Source organism: Eriocheir sinensis, chromosome 47 (assembly GCF_024679095.1).
Source record: "Eriocheir sinensis breed Jianghai 21 chromosome 47, ASM2467909v1, whole genome shotgun sequence".
Lineage (NCBI taxonomy): Eukaryota > Metazoa > Arthropoda > Malacostraca > Decapoda > Varunidae > Eriocheir > Eriocheir sinensis.
Genome location: NC_066555.1, coordinates 6,755,504 through 6,777,666, shown reverse-complemented (window position 1 = coordinate 6,777,666; position 22,163 = coordinate 6,755,504). Strand labels below are relative to the sequence as shown.

Genomic DNA, 22,163 nt, shown 5'->3' with positions numbered 1-22,163 from the left:
GAAATTTATTTTACAAAACAAGTGGCAGTCATAGGTGACATATCTGTGGTGTCAGCTGACATGAAGGTTCCTACATTGCAACTGCAGCTGCATGCTGCCTGAACTAAGGAGACAATATGAAAGTAGATTGACTCAGACAATGCACTGCAACTCCTCTAAACTTGACATTGACTCCAATGGCAAGATATTGAGTCTAGTGTTCAGTGGAAGTATATTTAGTATGGGAACTCATTGATATCAGTGTTATGAGAAAAATTTATATCTTTAATAGATATTGTGTACAAGATAAAAACTTCCATCAATTCAGCAAAAAACAAAGCTTATATACACACTCCCTTGACCTTGGTCCATTAACGTAAATAGCTTTTTTTTGTTTGTTTTGACTGGTGAGATCATCCATCGACTAAGTGGAGACTGTGCTTCAGTCACCTAGGAAAAGTCTACCTTCTCACTTAAAATACAATTATTATTACCATATTATTCCCCATCTATTGTGAGATATCATCAGCAAGATTTAAAAGCAGCGTCCAGAGAAAATATAGATGCATGAATGTTTAAATCCTACCTAATCCAAGTTTTGATTATAAATGAACATCAAATTTACAGGAAGCCTCTACCTGTTGTTGGGAAGACAAGGGAAGTCTCTCATGGTGCGGCGAGACTGGGAGTCCCTGAATATGGTATGGCCAGCGCTGATTTCATCCCAGCACTCTGAAAAGCCTTCCATAATCAGGCTCATGAATGCTTTATCTGATGCTGTCTACTACTACATGGAACTCATCGCAATATACCATCACGTATGTTAAAAGATATTTTGTATATTCTTAGGAACCTAGTGTCATAAAAGATGTTTAATAATAATAGCAATGTCATGGCATGCACAAGCAATGTTTGAGTAACTCCTTGAAAAAACAATTGCTCCAATGATAGGGAGTCAGTTGTTACTTGCGAAATACAGTATTTGTAAACAACCATGACTTAGCTTTCACTATATTTTTAGATTAAAAGTTAAAGTAAGAAAGGTAGGATTAATGTTGAACATCAGGAATAAGACACATTTCCTCATCTTTCTACCACTCCTTAATCCTGAGAACCCTACACCCATCTCATCGATCTTTAAAGCTGAACTTTTCTCTCAAACATTCTCTGAATATTCCACTTGATAATTGAGAATATGTTCAATCTATCATCCCTCTCAGACAAACTCTTTCATCTCTGCTGGAAGTACACTTACATAAAGCATGTGCCTAAAAAGGGTGACCACTCTATCCCTTCAAACTAGTACTGTTCTATAGCTTTACTTTCTTTACTTTTTTGTATGTGTCAAAGCTTTTGAAACAATCCTTAACAGGAAATTTCTTGAGCATCTATTTATTAACTTCCAACCTTCTTTCCGATTGGCAGTACAAATTCCGTAAGGGGGGTTCTAGTGGTGATCTTGTTGCTTTTCTAAATCTTATTGAGGTATAGAGGATATGATCTTGATAGATTAGATTCATGGACAGGTAAATACCACAGTGGCTATGAGAGGGTGGGTTTAGGCTGTATCTGGTCACATGGTTGTGGTGTGCATGTTGTGGCATTTCATACTTATGCCACAAAAGGAAGTTTAGAAATAAAAATAGCAACACCTACACTAGATCATTAGCTATTGAACCTCACAAATTAGATCACTGCTTTGCTTTTAGAATGGCATATAATATCCTTTAGAGACTTTTTTAAATGATTAGTGTTTCAACTTTTAATGTTTTCAGTTTTGAAATTTATCTTGATTTCTATCATCCCGGGTAAGAGAAATGGAAGTGATAATGTTGATAGTAATGATCATGGCAATGATGATATCATCATCATCTATTTAATGTCCGATTTTCCCATAATTTCACAAGATGATAATGATGTTGAAAATGATGTGATATATTTCCAGACACCAGATGAGATTGTAAGGGCAGCAGAAGCCCTCCTGCAAACTGATAACCCAAAGGTGAAGGATAATGTTGTTACTGAGGCTGTTGTGTCTTCTGCTTGTGAAAATGTTTTGAAAAAAGGCAGAACCAATCATGAACTCTACACCAAACTGGTCATGAGCCTGGTGGAGCATCTTGAATCCGGGGCATTGTAAGTTGTGATGATGTTTTAGCTTTGGTATCTCTTGTCTTTCAGCTTGCCTATGAAAGTTATTGTAAACATGCTTGTCAATTTTATGTCTTGGTTCTGCAGGTTGAAGATTAGTTTTATTTATTTTGCTTTTGATGTGTATATTAGTAAGAATAACTTAGGACATTTGCTTCCCAGAACCTGACAAAATCTTAGTTCAATGTAGTTTCCATGTTGTAAGAGTCATGTCTTAACCCCTTTGTTTCCAAATTTCTGAAATGTTGTACTTGAGTACAACACGACTGAATGTCTGCTGTGGGACCACTGTTGTACAAACATACAACATAATTATAATAGGGTGTATGGAGCCTTTCTGAAAGTTGGTTTGGTATGTATTGGTGAGCACCCAGTTTGTACCTTATGGCATCTGTGCAGTGACGACATGCCACCCTCTATGGCACTGTTAGAAGGCATGAATATATGCCAAGTACTTACATTCGTTTTTTATGGCCATAATAACTTTTGTTATTTTCTACATACATGCTTTGATCTGTATCATATATCATCGAGGAAATATTGCCACTCATGCCCTGATGTTGGTTTTTGTTCTGAGGAACACTTCCGGGCCTGGCACACCCAGTAGCACCCTAGTGTACGCCGGTGCACCTGCCTCGGAGTGCACCACCCTTGGATGTACACCACCCAAATATGGAAGGAAGTCAACACAGCTTACAAGGAAAATAAAACTATTTTCATAGTATAATTTTTCGGTTTCCTCTCTTACTATTACATTTACATGTATAATGAACATTGAGTAAAATATTTGATTATGGATATAAGATGGCTTCAAATGTTATGTGTAGGAACTCCTATATCATCCATGAAATCAGACACACTGTGTGACTGTAGGTTGCCAGGGCACAATAATACACGCCTCAGACTTGGGTGAACCGACTATAGTAATACAGTGAACTAGTAACCTTAACACATAATTTTCTTCAGGCACTGGCGGACACACAACATGGCACTCAACCTTCTTGGCTGTTTAGTTCGTCCTGATGTGGTATTCCCAGCTCCAGGGGTCAGGGCCTTCACCTCCAATCTGATCCATGATAATATACGCATTCGGGAGGTAAGGAAGTTGTGTAATCTGTTGTTAGTTTTATAATGATCAAGTGGCTGTATGGGGAAATGTTTAAATTGTAATGTCACTAATTATTTTTATGAATATTAGCTTATGGCTGAGATTATCCTATGTCAGCTGCATCTTGATTTTACCGAACTGGATTTGCATGCACATTGTAGAATGATGCAAATTCATTGGAATCAGCAGGGAAAATTATGCTATACATGGCTTGGAAAAAACATTGTTATTTTCATTCCGTAAAAAGATGATGGGTTTGCATTGAAGAGGCTTAAGTTTTTCAGTAGATAAAGTAATATAAACTGAGCACCATATCTGGATACATAGAGGTTACTTTTTTTCTGTATTCCTCTGTGTTATATTAAATAAAGTTATGCAGCTCCTGCACTACATTATGCTGCCATGAGTTTGGCCAAACCATTTCTAAAACTAGCCACATGTTTGTGTTTCCCATACTTTATCTATAGGAAATAAGTTCCTCAATAATAATGATGGTTCTAGAGACAGTTTGTAATGTGAAAAGAAAAATAAGGTTCATGGCAATAAATATACTTTAGATAACATTCGGTTCATAAAGAAGGTAGGACCGAATTGATTCAGAAACAGGTTAATAAATTACTTAAAGAGCCCAGGAAACCACTTAGTATGTGTGAGTACAATAGAATGACTCAACTGAAGATACACTTCCTCACTGAACACCACTCTTTTGAGCTTTAAACATGATTGGGTCAGTCACCGCCGAGTGGCTTAAAACTACCCACATGCTGTCCTGAAGACCACCCATCAACCCGGACTCTAGAGGAAGCCGTCCAAGTGAATCAAGAACGAGTTCCGGGGGGCAGCATGAGCCAATGCAAGATGGCGCCACTATAAACACTCGCCTGCGCCAGAACGGGCTGGGCCGACCATCAGGCCCCACCAGGAAGATGCCTACCGGCGCAACAGGCAGCGACGTAAAAAAAAAAAAAAAAAAAAAAAAAAAAAAAAAATTGTTTAGGAGAAAAGAACTGGGGAGTATCTCAGTAACACTATCATACTGCATGTTGCTGTGGTAGTGAAAAAAAAAATAAATAAATAAATAAATAAATAAATCATTATGCCCTGTGAAAACATTTTGGTCTTATATGGCTTAAATTTACAGACATCAGTCTTCTACATGCCATGGATTTTGAAAAATCAAAAGAGAAAGCACAAGAAAGTTGAGATTGACCCTTACTCAGTGTGTGGCAAACATGATGTTCCTGCAAGTACATCTCCTGGAGACCACAGACCTGATAATCAGTGAGTATCTTATCTTCAGTTTTTGCAAGTATTTGCATTCCTTATACTTGTGATTAACTACATCAAACTTCCAACTTGTTCATGCACCTATTTTACTCATCTGAGAAAGGACGCAGTCAATATTTTAACTTCTAATTTCTCTGGTAATATAGTGTAGGGACTTCCATTAATAGAATTATTTATCTGATAGGATCACAAGTTTACCACTTACTCTTGAGATTGGAAAATTTCTTTCCTTTAAGATTTATGTAGACTTTTGAATGTGCATTTATAGGACCTACAAGGGTGTTGCAGTGGAACCTCGCATCTGGCAAATACGTTGGTCTGAAAATATCATGCCAAATGCGAAATCGTCAGATCTGGGGCAAACTTTAAATGGGGAAAAATTAACGAGAGACTTTTATCACCCGAAAGTTACTGTAATTTTCCCATATTTCCGTACTCTTTTCCCAAGGAAGTTAATTATAACTACACAAAGCATCAACATAAGTAAAGGGGTTTATTTCGCGAGATAGTACCGCATCTAGCGATCGCTCTGTGCGCATCCAGCTTCTCATTTGGCGGTGGCCATTTTTAATTGGTACCATTGTGTACACTGCAGTGCCACCATACACAGCCAACACCACAGCCCATGTATCTGTAATCTTATTCCAAGGAAGTTAATCATAACTACACAAAGCATCAACATAAGTAAAGGGGTATATTTCGTGAGATAGTATTGTATCTAGTATGTGAGACCTTGGAAAGGTTATTATTCTCATGGGGGCAATATTGGCGGCGCGTAGTGACACTCCATATTTACCCAAAGTAAATGGAGAAGGATTATGATTTACAAGGGAGATTAGATTTACAAGTAGAGATTCTGCAGAGATGTATGATCATACTGAAAGAATTGAGAGTGGGGCAGCAAGAGTATCAGTAATGTTGGCAGGGATAGGAGAGAGGGGTAACCTAAAAGATGTTTCAGTAGCAGGAAGAACAGGGAATGATGGTTAGTATATACCGAGAGGGGAGGGGCAGAGAGGGAGGAGGGAGGCAGAGAGGAGGGAAGAGGAGGAGGAGGAGGGGAGGGGGAGGAGGGAGGCAAGGGAGGGAGGAGGAGGAGGGAGGAGGGAGGGAGAGGAGGAGGGAGGAGGAGAGAGGAGGGAGGGAGAGGGAGGCAGAGAGGAGGGGGGAGGAGAGGAGGAGGAGGGAGGGAGGGAGAGAGAGGGAGGGGAGGGGTGGGAGAGGAGGAGGGAGAGAGGGAGGGAGGAGGAGGAGGGGGGAGGGAGAGAGGAGGAGGAGGGAGGAGAGGAGAGGAGGAGGTTTTCATTCTAAGAAAGGGAGAAGGCTTTATGAAATGTTAAAAAAAAATGTGTTGAGCATATCAAAATATAGGCATGTATACTTCATGTTAGTTTTGTTTTACAGGTGGATGCAGTACAGTAGTAATAAAAGAATTACTTCTGAAGAAGAATGGGAACAGCTCAAATATGTTGAGAAAACATACTATGGGTGGTATACCTGGCCAAAGTAAGTTATAATATTTATTTGTTTCATAAAATCCTTATCGTCAACTGTCCAGTAAATATGTGAACAGTGAGTGCAAAACATTAAGTGAAGAAGGAAATTGTATAAGTATAATATATCATGATATATACAAAGTGGGTGAAAGTCTGGGGGTAGCAGCCTTGCAGGGCCAGCTAATCCTTTAGATATGTATTTCAGTGTCACACAAATAATGTTATTTTCAATCATGGCATTTTTCTAGTACCAATGAGACATTATTGGCAAGATCCTATCTTACATATATGAGGTTTAATAAGTGTGTAGCAATGAAGAGTGGATTATTTAGTGGGTCATGAGTGCAGTGAGGTGCTGGGAGAAAAGTGATGTGTGGTGCTTTGAGATGGTTTCGACATATGATGAGAATGAATGAGGATGACTTTATGAAAAGAGCATATGAGGGCAGGACTGAGGTAGAGAGTGTCATTGAGAGACCACCAGTAAAATATACCAGTACAGTGGACGAGGATTAAAGTGAGTTGGTAGACAAGAGGTTGAGTGCATTGTGAGGAAGTTCCAGAACATGGAATGTTGGAGACGCTTCTGCCATGGTCACTCTCTCAAGGGAATATGGCTTTGGAGATATAGATAGATAGATAGATAGATGAATATATTTTTTGCCATCCCATCCTGTCTATTGTTTACCATCCTTTAGCCATAGCAAAGATTTATCAGGCTTAGATCATTGGCTAGTGAGAGATATATTTTACCAGTTTTCATGGATATAATCAGCCTTTTTCACTTAGCATAGAATAGGATGTTAGTCAGGTTGTTACCTCACTTATCAGCAGAATGTAGTACATTGTTATTAATTGAAATCTGTTTGCTGGAAGATAATGATCCAGGCCTCATGAAGTACTCTGCAGGTACACAACTCATGTAACCACATCTCTTGAAATTTGTCTATATGCTCCTCCAGGACTGTACATATATGCCTCTTGAAAAGGACTGAGTGCTCATTGATATTTTTTTCTATTATAAACATATTTCATTTGCAGTAACTTAATTTTGTTGTTAATTTGGGTTTGCAGAACTATGATGGTGTATGCTCCTCCATCACAGCAGCCAACACTTGATAGAACAAGAGAGATGCTAAAAGAAGAAGAGCGTGAATTGTATGACTTTTTTATAGTTCAAGAAAATGTTGACAAGCTGGTATCATTCTTGTCACTTGAAGAAAATAAAGAGAGGGACAGCTTCAACACGCGCCGGTTCTGGATGATAAAGGTTAATATGTTCTTCACTTTGGCTGTATAGAATGCATATTTTGTTGTTTTCATACAATGCATTGTAAAATTTCATTCTATAAAGGGACATTTACTATTTTTAAATGTTTTATAGTGCTGTTGTACAGTTACAATGTTCAGGCTCTGACCAGCTTATTGTGTGATTTGTAAAACCTAAGAATGGCGTCCTTCACTGAGCTCAACCTGCCATCTGGTGGCCCTCTTATAACCTCTGCCAGATCCAAACCTGCTGACTTCTGGAGTCCAGCAAGGCTTAAGTGGCATTTTGCTGTACCAAACTAATAACATATCAGAGTTGTAATGGTCACTATTGTGTTTACACCAAAAAATCTGAGTGCTGTACATTATTCCATTATAATGAACGTTGTTGGCAAAATACAAGCATTCAATAATATATCCTACAACATTCCATCCAGTGATTCATAGGAATGCAGACTCATGGGTAAGTATTTTCTTCTTGCAAGAAAAGAGAAGGCAAACAAGTCAGACAATGGTGTCATGCTTTCAATTTCTTACAAGTATTGGTGGAAGGTGTTGAAAATTTCGCCACTCGGCATTCCTGCGGCTGGTATGCCGCTGCCTCATGCACAATGCATTCCTCTATCTCTTTAATCAGGAGCTCATGAGCTTGTTTACACTGCTGCTAAATATATTGTATGCTCTCAACAGCAAGTGTTAACTTATTTCATATTTCTAACTTAAATCATAATACATACATCTTTAGCATCTTATAATATTACATTCACCATACTGAACTTCAACATATAGCATCTGACGATTGTTTCCGTGGAAAAAAATATATATATTGTAATTCTTTTTCTTCTGTATCCCATTTCTTAAATACTACTTCTAAGTCAAGTGTATATATTGTAACTATGAGAAAAATGTGATTTCTAAATACTAATGATAAACTTGTAAGAAAAATTAATTGACAAAGTCCGCATGCATAATTTTTGTTGTTCCAAGACAGCCACAAGATGGCAGGTTGAGCTCAGTGAAAGACCCCAGTGCAAACAGTGCCATAAAAGGTGTGTGTGTGTGTGTGTGTGTGTGTGTGTGTGTGTGTGTGTGTGTGTGTGTGTGTTTCATCTCAGCCTGACCACTAGGACTTACAATTGCTGGCAACTACCCTCATGATTTAAGCAAGGCTCTTTAGTCGATCTCCGGGTACTTGCCGTTGCTCAAGGGGGTACAGTAACTGCTGCTCCTCAGCAGGAAAATCCCGGCCTAAGCTGGATTTGAACTGTTGCCTTACGCGCTGCGCAGCCTGGCGGTGCAGTGTTTTTACTAACTGAGCTATCAGAGTGGTGTGTGTGTGCTTATGTGTGTGTGTACACAAGTATATATAGATTATTCACTTTATAGAATAACTGCTTTAAGTATGAGATAATATGTTCTTTTTCTAATGAAGCTTATATAATTACTTTCCAGGGTCTTTTCCGGAACTTTGGTGACACATTTTTTCCCATGTTTTCTGGTCATCTGGAGAGACTTGTTAAAGAAACTCAGAAAAGCAGTCAAAGATGTGCTGCAGAAATTATTACTGGTAAGCTTGTCTTTTTCAAATGTTATGAATATTTCCAACAACTACTTGGTACTCTGGTACACAAACATATGTTGCATCATTAAGTGCCTGGTTCCCAACATTAGTTGTCATTTCACATCATATATTTTGGTATATGTAATAAATGCTTTGCACAGTCTCTTTATTCAAAAGTTACCTATGTTGTTGAACAGTTCATGCTTCATCCTCCTTACAGGTATTATCAGGGGAAGCAAGCACTGGACTTTTTCAAAACACGAAGCCCTGTGGGAGAAACTGAAGCCTATTTTGAAAACTGGAATGGCAAGAGTTACTGTTGAAACAGTTGAAGACTGGGGCACCTGCATGGCCACTGCCAGTGCTGACAGAGATCCCAACAGGCTGTGTCCACTAATGGAAGTCTTGATGGATGACCCACTGCGAGCAAGTGAAGGAGCTTTTAATGGATCAAGGTATTACGTATAGCATTTAGAAATACACACACACACACACACACACACACACACACACACACACACACACACACACACACACACACACACATGAACGAGAGAGAAACGAGAGGACATGGAAAGAAATTGATGGCGACCACGTGTAGGAGAGATGTGAAAAAGTTTAGCTTCCCAAACAGAAGCACTGAGCTATGGAATAGACTGGAGGAGGAGGTGGTTTGTGCGAGAAACATTCATGATTTTAAGGAAAAATTGGATAAGAGTGCATATGGAGATGGGACAGCGTGAGCGTAGCTCTTTTCCTGTATGTCACAACTAGGTAAACACACATACACACAGATACATACATTAAAGCCTCATTATGTCAATGCAATTGGGGGAGGCCTTGCTGACTCAACTAAATTGCAGATTTGTGAGAATGCCTCCCCCCCCTGTAAAAAAAGAAAAAGGAAAAAAGGCTGCATACAGGAATAAATTGCAGTCCAAGCACAGGGCAGGCCTTTTGGTGGGATATAAGGGCATTACTGTTGTACAGCACTTATTGAGTTGACATGGTGACACAATCTTCACTTGAAAAGTTAGCAACACATATAACAACCAAGTGCAACTGAAGGTTTATTTGCTTTAAGTAACCTAATCAAACACTGAATAGTATCCTCAATCATCGTCTGTGTGTGTGTGTGTGTGTGTGTGTGTGTGTGTGTGTGTGTGTGTGTGTGTGTAGAGAGAGAGAGAGAGAGAGAGAGAGAGAGAGAGAGAGAGTATGTCTGTGTGTGTGTGTTGTCTAATGTCTTGGAAGCCAGTATGTGTGAGTAACGAACTGAAACTTTTGCAGCCGCTTGTACATGTTGATGGGAGGGTTGGGCCAACAGCAGTGGAGAGTATCAGAACTGAGTCATCAGCTTCTGGAGTACCTGAGGCCTTCAATCTCTCATGCATATAAGAGCATCAGGGACAGGATGGGAAGGTAAGAGATATTGTCTATTTTAATTTGCAAAGTATTGGCCTTATGACTCATTACTCATAAACAAGAATTTCATAGCTATTTATCTACTATTTAATTTGTTGTCTGTATTTAAAGTAAAACTATTCTTTCAGTTATCGTAAATTACCTGTTTCTCTGGGATTTGTAACAAGTACACTTCAATACAATAAGTGATACTATTATACACATATATGTAGTTGTGTTTATAAACAAAGGAAATGTCATAGTTATATGTGTAGTCAGTGTCACTTCTGCTGCATCTTCTTACCTTCTACAAATGTTTTGTTCAACTATGATTGTTGTTTCTGGGAAATGGTCACCTGTAAGAGCTGCTGCTGGAATATTGGGACAAACAGCCAGTGGGTGACTATATCCCTCTCTTGCTAGACTACTGGGCACCAACTATGGAACTGTGTAGCATACAGGAGTTATTTCTTATGTATTCTTGTATGATATATTCAGTAATGCCTTGGATATGTAATCCTTATCAGTAATGTTCTCAACCCTTTCATTGCTAATCGGTCGCAATGAGACTATCCCCCAGGCGCACTCAGGCAGCCCAGCAGGGGGAGGGGGGGGGTCTCTTTTAACTGCTGTATCTCAAAAACTATTCATCACAGCTAAAAATACAAAAACACCATTGGAAAGAGGAGGCCATGATCTCTAAGACTCGGTTATGTAGGCCTCCCCTGCAAACGTACAGGCACGGTCAGGGGGTGTTGCCTGTGATTGCGATTGGCATTTGCAGTGAGCTTTTACCACCACCAGGAAGTGACGCTAGTGCTCGCTCTTTTAACCTCTGTATTTCAAAAACTATTCATCACCACTAAAAACAAAAACACCATTGGAAAGAGGAGGCCAAGATCTATAAGATTCAGTTATGTAAGCCTCTCCTGCGAACGTGCCTGTGACACTAGTGCTCGCTGTTTTAACCGCTGTATCTCAAAAACTTTTCATCACAGCTAAAAAACCAAAAACACCATTGGAAAGAGGAGGCCAAGATCTATAAGATTCGGTTATATAAGCCTCTCCTGTGCACGTTCAGCAAGTGACGCTTAAATCATTCACTGCATATACATGGGTGGAAGTGATTTTGGAAATTAAGAATTGTGGTGAGATTGCGTCAGGGATTTTACACCACATCATATGTATCTGTTTTATTTTCAGTGTGCTCACTGGGATCTTCATGTATGACCTGATCCTCCCAGGAGGTGGAAATTCACAATACCCTGTCTGCTCAAAATTCATTGAGGAAATACTTCCTCAGTTAGCACCACTTATACAGGAACCCAATTTAAGTGCAGCAAATGACTCGGACTCAGACAGTACCAAATATGGTCCATCAGTGTCATTTGCTCATGAAGAAAGTTCCCTCTCTCACTCGGAGAACAAGTTGTTTAGTGATGGTGTAATTCCCTCTATGAGGGACATAGAGGCACTCTCAGAGACACTCTCAGAGAGTGGTAGCTTTACCAAAGTTTTAGACAATGTCCATTCAGTAAATTCTGATGTACCAATGATTAGTCCATTAGTAAGTCATGTATCTGGTCTTGAGGCAGGGAGTTTACTTGCTGGAAGAGACAGCAAAGACTTGATCAGACTTGGAAAAATCAAAGTTAAAGAAAATTGTGACTTATCCTCAGATGTATTATACAGTTCTGTAAGTGTAATGCGATCAGATGTTGTTAATTTTGAAAAGAACAGTATTCATGAAAATCATGAAAAGAATCAGGTTAATGGATATATTGGAGCCAGTGAAGAAAGAAAAACGGCCGTGCGCCTCATGAACACTGTGTGTCGGTGGCTTGTGGGTCAGATTGGACGCTGCTACAATGGTGTCACTCCAGAAATATACAGGTTAGTAATTTAATACTGTTACTTTTATTCCAGTTGATAATTCTTTTTGACAGTTGTTCAGCAGTCAAATATTTATTGGTTGCTAGGTACTGTCATGGACAGAAGTGAAGAGATTTCAGAACAGCTCAGTCAGCTTTAGAGAACGGGCAAGTGACAACTGGGACAGACACTGTATAGCTACATTTCGTTCAACCTCATGAGAGATAGATAGATAAATAGATAGACAAACATTTGTTTATTTTTAATATATATATATATATATATATATATATATATATATATATATAGATATATATATATATATATATATATATATATATATATATATATATATATATATATATATATATATATATATATATATATACAGTTGTCCCTCAAATAGTACGGGGGTTAGGGACCCAGGACCCCCGTACTATTAAAAAATCTGTATAAAATTAGTGCCCCCCTAGAAACTCCTTGCCACTCCTACGGTATCTGGGTCCTGCCTGGCTCAGCTGTTACCCGCGGGCCCAAGTTGCCAGATATGCATTTTCTGCTGCAGTCACAGTGCAGTGTCTATATAATATGGAGGCGTAAAGTCGTATTTTTGAGGCGCGCAGTCAATCTCAACAATTACTGTTTCTTATCTTATTTCAAGTATGATTTAGAGAGCACTAGAAACTGTGGTAGAGAGTAAGAGAGAGTGTGAGTGTATGACATGGCTTGCTCGCTAACCCCTGCAACAATAAACTAGCAATCAATCAGGGAGTTCTGCCAGGATGGTTTGAAGTTTGAAAAGCATTATATTTGACCACCTCTCATTAGAATTAGATGATCAATATTCTATTACTCAGTATTGATATGTTTTTATTTTTTTCAGGTTTCTTCCTTATTTGTGTCAGTTGGAAAGTGTTGACAATGACCCTGAGCTGCGGGGAAATTGTGTGGCAACACTGGCAGTGCTCAGTCAGGCCTTGGTTCTTCCATCCCGCATTCCAGCTCTCATAACCACCATTGCTCAGATAGCACAGAGCAGGTAAGTGAAGATTTTAGTGAAACATTTATCAATGTTTTTTGTTTATGGGTAGCCACACCATGACTAGAGGAAGAAAGGGGAAAAGGGTTGTCAGATGATGATTCACTTGTTGCCCATACTGCTTAGAATCATACTAAAATTGGTGGAAATAGCCGTAAAAGGAGATGAGGCTCCCCTATATGCTAATAAATTTGCCTACAGTGGCAATAATTTTTAGTGAGACATGTTTGAACATTGTACAGCCTGATCTGCTGATGTATTACCAAAATAGTTGCCAGCACAACGTTTCCACTGTAGTTCTACAGCTTATTTTGGCAGATGAGCTTGCAGGTGACTGTTGGAAATGGTCGCAATTAAAATTGAATGAGAGGCTGTTCTTTACCTTTATCTCCAGTTTCCTTTCTGGCCTTTCTATCTCTGATGTGGTAGATGGTCTTTGTTCTTCCCCTAAACCTATTAACCCTATTGCTGCGCATGGCGAGGAAGCGACTTATTCCCTCAGGCACACACTGGCAGCCCAGTGGGGGGAAGGAGCTCTTTTAACCTATGCATCTCAAAAACTATTCATCACAGCTAAAAACCAAAAACACCATTGGAAAGAGGAGGCCAAGATCTATAGGATTCGGTTATGTATGCCTCTCCTGTGAATGTACATGCACATTCAGGGGGTGTTACCTGTGAACACTTACGTCAGTGTGTCCACAACGGTCAGCCATATTGAGGCAACTGCAGACATCTCTAGTGGAGGGGAGACCAGTCCCATTAACAGGCAATTTGGTTGTCAATAAGGTCTCCTCCCCAATGGTACTGACTTAGAGAGGTTTTACTGTACATAGGCAGATATTAAAAAGGATCCTTCCATTCCCATGTTTGAAATAGGCTTGCTCATAAATAAATTTTTGAACAAACATATGATGTTTGGCAAGTGATAACAGAGTCCATGTATTGTACTGGGCATGAATGTATTTGTTTGTGAAAAAAATCATTCTTTATAGTTGGTGGCGTGCTCGAGCAGCTGTGTTATCTCTGCTCCAAGTGGCTGTGTTCACCAACATGTTCACCATTCTGAGTGACGAGAGAGCACCTCAGCAAGTACAAGACCTTGTGGTGGGATTGCTTTCTGACTCAAGACTAGAAGTGCAACAGATGGCATCTACGGTGCTCAGTGGACTTGTTCACTGTAAATTTATCCAGGCAGAAGATAAGCTTTTGGTAAGACATCATTTTTGTATTGATAATGTTTATTTTATTTTTATTTATTTATTTATTTATTTATTTTTTACATCTAAGGAGACAGTTCAAGGGCTCAAAAAAAAAAAAAAAAAAAAAAAAAAAAAAAAAACCAGCTACTCACTGCTCCCGAACAGAGGTCAAAGGAGTGTCCAAAAAGAGAGGTCAATTTTGGGAGGAGAGGTGTCCTAATTGAATTTCATGCTCTCCTACTCCCATGCTAGGATGATGACAGAATCCTAATTTAAAACAAAATATTTAGTGAGGTGTGCAGCAGTGTTGATGGGTAAAGACAGCAGTACAAGTCATGCAGTAACCTGGCTAAAATTACAGTCATCCCTCAAATAGTACGGTTTCCAATAGTTCGGTTTCGTTTTTATGTGGATTTTCATAGAAGATTTTTTTAGGATTTTTGAATTTCCTGACGAGCAGGAAATTTAAAAATCCTAAAAAGATCTTCTATGACAATCCATATAAAACTGAAACCGAACTGTTGGAAACCGTACTATTTGAGGGATGACTGTACCTCCTTATTTTTCCACTGTAGGTTATATCTGATTTCCCTGAAGTGACATGTAACTGCTCATCATTTTCTTCTTTAATGACCTTATTTTTTGTAATATTGCTATATTTTATTATTATCTTGGGTTTTCATAGGCAGTGACATGTCATATCTTTCATTTGTAATGTAATTACCTATTCTCTCTCTCTCTCTCTCTCTCTCTCTCTCTCTCTCTCTCTCTCTCTCTCTCTCTCTCTCTCTCTCTCTCTCTCTCTCTCTCTCTCTCTCTCTCTCTCTCTCTCTCTCTCTCTCTCTCTCTCTCTCTCTCTCTCTCTCTCTCTCTCTCTCTCTCTCTCTCTCTCTCTCTCTCTCTCTCTCTCTCTCTCTCTCTCTCTCTCTCTCTCTCTCTCTCTCTCTCTCTCTCTCTCTCTCTCTCTCTCTCTCTCTCTCTCTCTCTCTCTCTCTCTCTCTCTCTCTCTCTCTCTCTCTCTCTCTCTCTCTCTCTCTCTCTCTCTCTCTCTCTCTCTCTCTCTCTCTCTCTCTCTCTCTCTCTCTCTCTCTCTCTCTCTCTCTCTCTCTCTCTCTCTCTCTCTCTCTCTCTCTCTCTCTCTCTCTCTCTCTCTCTCTCTCTCTCTCTCTCTCTCTCTCTCTCTCTCTCTCTCTCTCTCTCTCTCTCTCTTTTTTCCCCCCCCCTCCCCAGAATGAGTTTACGGGCAAGCTCCAGAAGAGTCATGACCAGAATAGAAGAAAAAAGAAACCATTGCAGCCACATGAAGTAACTGAACTGCATGCCAGTGTGTTGGGGCTTTGTGCTTATGTCAGTGCCTTCCCTTATGATGTACCCGACATGCTGCCCCAGGTGTTGGTCACCCTTAGTGATCACCTCAACGATCCTCATCCCATACCAGTAAGTGATATGAATTTAGGTAGTAAAATTAGTGACGTTGTTACTGAAATGGATTTGCAATGTAATGTTTATTATTAGGATTACTTTCAGTTACATTTCATTTAACAATTTTTTTTTTTTTCAATTTCCTCATTTCAGTAAGTAAAACTGTTATTTAAATTATATCATCAGCCTACACATACAGATTTCATTATAAAATAATATCAAACTATTACAATTTCATCTTTTTTTATCCTAAATTTTTAGGGGTACACGGGAACCTATAAAAATGCCCAAGGGGTACAGAGGAACAAAAAGGTTGGGAACCCTTGTGTAGACTATAGCCTAGCACTTTGTAGTATAGTAGGAAAAGTAGGGAAAAAAAGTCCAGCCTAAACAGGCCTTCAAAATATCAAGCTTGCCTCTTCAGTTCCTGGATATTGTCCATCCACGTGCAGTTCCAACCTACTTATTTTTATTATGAATGTCATTCAGATGTATTTCAATAATTTGACATTACATAATAAGGATGTCATTGAATTAATTGTTATCAATATAATCTGATATCTTAGAACTCTATAACGGTTTTGCTAGTAATACAAAGTCAGTTAACCGCACTTTAGAACAAGTTAACAACAGGCCAATGAGCACGTGAGACCATCACCCGAGCAATGATGCCAAGTCCGCAAGTCCCTCCCTAAAAGATTTTCCGTGCCAGGTAACATGACACTAACTATAGTCACCTCTTCACTGACATTGTCTGTTCTTTCTAAAATGGATATTATTTTCCCTTCAGGCCACAATCAAGAAAACACTAAGCAACTTCCGGCGCACCCACCATGACAACTGGCGCGACCACAAGCAGAAGTTCACTGAGGACCAGCTAGTAGTGCTCACTGACCTTCTACTCTCCCCATCATACTATGCTTAATTTTTATGCTTTTAGAGTTTTTAATAAATATATTTACATATAGAAAATACAGGTATTGTAGGTGAAAAAGGCAGACTATGCTGTCATGATATTTTTACAAATATTTCAAATATTCTCATAAATGAGAGTTTCTTTTGGTCTTTCTTGACCTCCTATGGTACTGTATTATTTAAGATAAGCAAGTCTATGGGCTTCTGATAATGATTTTTTGGAGTTATTTATGTACATAGTTTTCTAATTGAAATACCAACATTTTTTATTATGCATTTCTTAGTCAATGATTTTCAAAGGCTTTCTCCTTAATTTTTCTTAAATGTTGTGGAGTCATCAGTTATAGCAAAATGTATTAGTAAATTATTTTTATTTCTACTTTCCAATAGGGGATGTAATATTTTTCAAATATGCAACCATTGTATATTTTGTAATGTGCTACAATTTAGGTATTTCATATAATTACATAATATATCAAAATAAAGTAACTTATCTTTTTAATTTCAAGTATTTAATAAATCAAACTAGTTTTACATGCAAAGATTGATTCTTACAAATGAAGCATGCTAAAGGATTGAGTTTTCACAGGGAGAGCAAAGATACAAGCAGCTGGTGTCATAGCAAGTCCTCCTTGGTAAAAAAAATGCAGATTATTAATTCCAGCAATTTTTAATATGGCTTGTATTTTTTTTTTCAACTTAAGGAGGAAGCTGTTAATATACTGTGTGATGAATATATTATGATGAATTTAAACATTTTCATTTAATGATAAACAGAGTGTGAAGTGAAGTCTATGGACTACTGAGTGGTGGGTACACATATATAACTTAGTTGATAGCAAGCTTGGCATGCTTCCCTCCTTCCAACAAAATAGATGCAACCCTGAATTATATATATATATATATATATATATATATATATATATATATATATATATATATATATATATATATATATATATATATATATATATATATATATATATATATATATATATATATATATATATATATATATATATATATATATATATATATATATATATATATATATATATATATATATATATATATATATATATATGATATATATATATGATATATATATTATATATATATATATATATATATATATATATATATATATATATATATATATATATATATATATAGATATATCTATATATATATATATATATATATATATATATATATATATATATATTATACCAAAGTAATTTACAAAGAAATATACTTTCTGAGAGTTGTCCTGCACTTTGTTTTTTGCAATTTATACAAACTTGTAGCTGTTTGTAACTATGCATCCCTCCTGACAAGAGAATGAAAGAAATATAAAGGTAAGGAATTGTAACATCTTAGCTGTACCAAAATTTATCACAGTCTTTGGGTATTGTATTTTCACTGCAAATTTGTCTCAACTATGACAGCTATGAATCAGTGCATTAAAATATGCAATCTGAACTTCATTTTCCATAGCCATTTATATATCCTAAAATGATGTCAGTCTAGATAAGGCTTGTCACTTTCAGTTAGTGATCATCCAGTCAAATTCAGCTTTCCCACGGGAGCCGCTGTTAACAGTTGCAGTTGATGTGTTTTGTCTAAATATGTTGGACAGTTTGAATAATGTTTCACTCTTCCTGTCATGACTTTCCTATATTAGTAATCTTTCGTTTTCGCTCAAACGCTGGAGAGTATTCCTTCCCTCCTCCCCTTCGCTCCCCCATATCCCTGCAGCTGCACCACCCTTCCTTCCTTCCTTCCCCACACTTCCTCCTCTCTCACATGACGCTGATCTCCTCCTGCCCCTTCCCTGTCCCCTCCCTCCTCCCTTGGAAAGCTGCATTTCCTTCCCTTCCCTCTTCTCCTTCCCGTCCTCTACTCCTCCTCACTTACCTCTCTCTCTCCCTCCCCCAGTCCTCCTTTATTTTTTTTTGTATCAAGTTATTATAGTCATGGATAGCCAGGATAGGCATTGAAATATTTTTTTTTTATATTGACTAGTGACTATCGCTACCGCAGTACCGCACTGGGAAAGAAAAAAAAAAAAAAAAAAACTGGGACCGCACTACCGCAACCGCACTACGGAAAAAAGTAGCTACCGCACTACCACAACCGCACTACCGATTTTACAGTACCGCGCCCACCTCTGATAATAATAACAATAGTATTAATTATTATTGTTATGATAATAACAAAAGCATGCGACGAAGATGTTTCCATGGCGAGCTTGTTATGTTTCCGTCACGCACTTCGGCGTCTCCTCTCTCACCTACCTACGATACCGTTCAGCGAGATTCATGCTACAACAAACATTTACATTCAAGTTTTTAACATCACATGATAAAGTACAGTTCTTTAGCTTCAACATTATGCAAATATATTTTCTTTATAGTAAATAACATCTCTGCTACAAGCAAAGCAATTCATCTGCTACAGTCATATGAAACACAAGGCGCCGTCACTCGCGTGGCTGGAGCTGGGTAATCAAAACTCCATCATTATCCACAGCGGCATTAGCCTATATATGCCGGCATGGCTGGAGATATGGGGGGCGGGGGCCCGGGGGTCTTGTCTCCTTGTGGGGTTCCCCTCACACGTCTACAAATGAGTATGGCAACAAATGGGGGCTCCCAAATGGACCGTTTGGGGGGATATGACCCCAACACGCCAGGACAACAAATCAACGTCCCCCCCCCAAGGAGGAGATCGGTCACCTTCCTGCTGACCTGCAGACGCTCGCTCACCGGCACGCAGTGAGGGCTGCGTAGACCCGGGAGTTTGTGTGCTGACCTGCCTCTGTCCCGAGTGAAATGAATGGTGTCTTAAGCAGCCAACAGAAGAGCAAGGTGAGTGATGTCAGAATGATCCAGTGTAACAGATAGCAGCCATGGAGACATCATAAGTGGTATATACAAAAATATGGGCCAATACTGCTCTCTCTCTCTCTCTCTCTCTCTCTCTCTCTCTCTCTCTCTCTCTCTCTCTCTCTCCTGGATGAAAATAATTTAATTGTCACGAGTGTCATAAACAAAAATATAGTTCAGCTTTATCAGTGTAGGCCGGACTCTTCGCGCTTGATTGTGGAGAAAGCAATCACATGATAAAACAAGATAAATATTTTAACGACCTCATTTTGCACACTAATAGTAAATCCACACCCGAGTGGCGTCGCTGGGTCACCATGGCAACGTGACGTGACCGCCCCCAGCAAGGCCGCGGCGCCGCCCTGCCATGGACTCACCGCCACTGATCGGGACCGTGTAATAAGCTTGTGAATCCCAGGGCCATATTTTTAAACATTTCAGCGCCCCAAGAACACGTAATTTACTAGCCTTTCGTGGGAGGTTAGGGCATTTCCAGGGGTACTTTTATGACCCTGGTGGTAGTCTGAGCCTTTTTCTGTACCGTGAACCTAAAAGAACACTCATTAGAACTCGATTAACCTCCTTTTTGGCCTCTGGAAATAGTTGGTGTGAGGGGCGGGAGCTGACAATACCAACCCCAGCCTCGGAGCTCAGCCATGACCAAGCTTTTGTCGAGGTACGTGAGTTCAGCCGTGGAAATAGCAGTCCAGTAGTGTGCATAGAACTGGAATAGCCTACGGTACCTTATGCCAGTGCTTTGAGGAGGTTATAATAATATACGTTGATCATGCACGGTGCTGCGTTTTGGTCTTTCGTCAGTAGTCTCATATTGGGCCGTATTACTAAACATTTCGTCTCCAAAGTTCACCTATTTGACAAGGCTTTCCTAGGAGTTTGGGGCATTTCCAGAAGTAGTTTTATGATCCTGGTGGTAGTCTGACCCTTCCTCTGTACCGTGAACCTAAAGAAACACACATTTGACAAGGCTTTCCTAGGAGTTTGGGGCATTTCCAGAAGTAGTTTTATGATCCTGGTGGTAGTCTGACCCTTCTTCTGTACCGTGAACCTAAAGAACCACTCACTAGAACCCGACTGATTCCCTCTTTGACCTTTAGAAGTAGTTGCTGCGAGTAGCCAAAGTGTCTTAAAATACCGACCATTTTGTTTCGTCCACATTCATCACCTACCAGTATATGTCGAGCACTGCATAACGAAGGGGTAATAAATAGGCTAACTGTGCTTTGATATACTCGAAAAAAAGAAAAATAGGTGGTCATCTCGTTAAACGGACTATTATATTATGGGCTGTCGGCTCGAGTTCTGCTAAAACCAATACACAGCACTTACACATTTGGCGGTTCATACTGTAAAGTCACCTTATAAATGATCATGGAACATTGCAAGCCAAGGCGTGCTTCAGAAACGGGGACCGGAGCCCAGCGAGGGGTGTCAGTGGCCGATAGGGGGGGGGGGGGGAAGCACAAAAATCTATAATGGCGGCGCCGAAATATAACTAGAATATTTTCTCAGAATCCTCCAAGTTCGGGATAGATAGCCACTCAGAGAACGCGACAGAGAAATATGTCAGGATGGTCAATATTATGCATTACGAAGGACCAACCGGCTAGATCGAATTAGTGTTGGATTAATTAATGGAATGTATATATAGTAGCAACCAATTGGAGTTCCTTTACATCAGGGATCTTTCTTTTAAACCCATATATTTTTATCCTATTTTAGAAGTAATTAATTATTGTGCAGTGGGTGTTTGGTAGCATAGGCGGATCCAGGGGGGGGGGCCACGGGGCCATGGCCCCCCCCAAACGCTCTGAGAGTATGTTTTGGCCCCCCCCAAAGAAATTCGTTACAGATACTGTCAGCCTCCCTCAATCATATACATATTTATGAAGTCTGGCTCTGGCACTCGCCGAGCGCAGCTGAAGTGATAGACTACTGTGTCATCTGGACTGGACAACGACATTTGGCTCTTGCGAGAGTAGGTCCGATTTTTCAAAGAGGCACAACTGCATAAACATCGTGTTTTTGTCTTTTATACGCTCGTACATGTATGACATTTAGACGTGGGGATTTCAGTTATGATGATAGAAATAGGCCTATAAGCCATACTACGAGCAAAGCAAACACGAGCAAACATAATTGCATCTGAGCATTTCATTATTATTTATTATATCGCATGACAAGTGTATATGGTAAAGGTCAAAATTTACATATGGAGGCAAGAAGACGGGGTTGTCAAGATTAAAAAAGGTCAAGGCTGATGAAAGCAATGTTTTTAAATATTACGATGTGATTATTGTGATTCTTATATGTTATATATTAATATATGCTTAATAAAGACCAAAAGTATTCTGGATCTCATTCTTGAGTTATGCCCCTGAAAAACACAATGCAATCCGATGTGACTTAATTCCATGTGTACAGTCCGTCGTCGATGAACAGTTGGCCCCCCCCAAAACTCAAGGCTGGATCCGCCCTTGTTTGGTAGTATTACAACTTTATTCTTGAATGAATTATGAAAAGTTTCTGTTAACCTGTTAGCTGCTACGCGC

At 39.1% G+C, this 22,163-nt stretch overlaps 1 protein-coding gene across 3 annotated transcripts in view; it reads left to right on the top strand.

Moving 5' to 3' along the window:
- Nucleotides 1-17,459, top strand: part of LOC126981307 (proteasome activator complex subunit 4-like) — a 45,737-nt gene extending 28,278 nt beyond the window's left edge. For all 3 annotated transcript variants that reach the window (XM_050832238.1, XM_050832237.1, XM_050832239.1), the window contains 14 exons: nucleotides 607-797; nucleotides 1,925-2,115; nucleotides 3,097-3,226; nucleotides 4,380-4,519; nucleotides 5,930-6,031; nucleotides 7,096-7,291; nucleotides 8,743-8,857; nucleotides 9,072-9,306; nucleotides 10,142-10,273; nucleotides 11,459-12,148; nucleotides 13,011-13,166; nucleotides 14,162-14,378; nucleotides 15,599-15,805; nucleotides 16,581-17,459. In XM_050832238.1, coding sequence (XP_050688195.1) covers nucleotides 607-797; nucleotides 1,925-2,115; nucleotides 3,097-3,226; nucleotides 4,380-4,519; nucleotides 5,930-6,031; nucleotides 7,096-7,291; nucleotides 8,743-8,857; nucleotides 9,072-9,306; nucleotides 10,142-10,273; nucleotides 11,459-12,148; nucleotides 13,011-13,166; nucleotides 14,162-14,378; nucleotides 15,599-15,805; nucleotides 16,581-16,715 — 2,837 coding nt within the window. In that variant the 3' untranslated portion in view covers nucleotides 16,716-17,459. The remainder of the gene's footprint in view (nucleotides 1-606; nucleotides 798-1,924; nucleotides 2,116-3,096; nucleotides 3,227-4,379; nucleotides 4,520-5,929; nucleotides 6,032-7,095; nucleotides 7,292-8,742; nucleotides 8,858-9,071; nucleotides 9,307-10,141; nucleotides 10,274-11,458; nucleotides 12,149-13,010; nucleotides 13,167-14,161; nucleotides 14,379-15,598; nucleotides 15,806-16,580) is intronic.
- The last annotated feature ends 4,704 nt before the right edge of the window (nucleotides 17,460-22,163 follow it).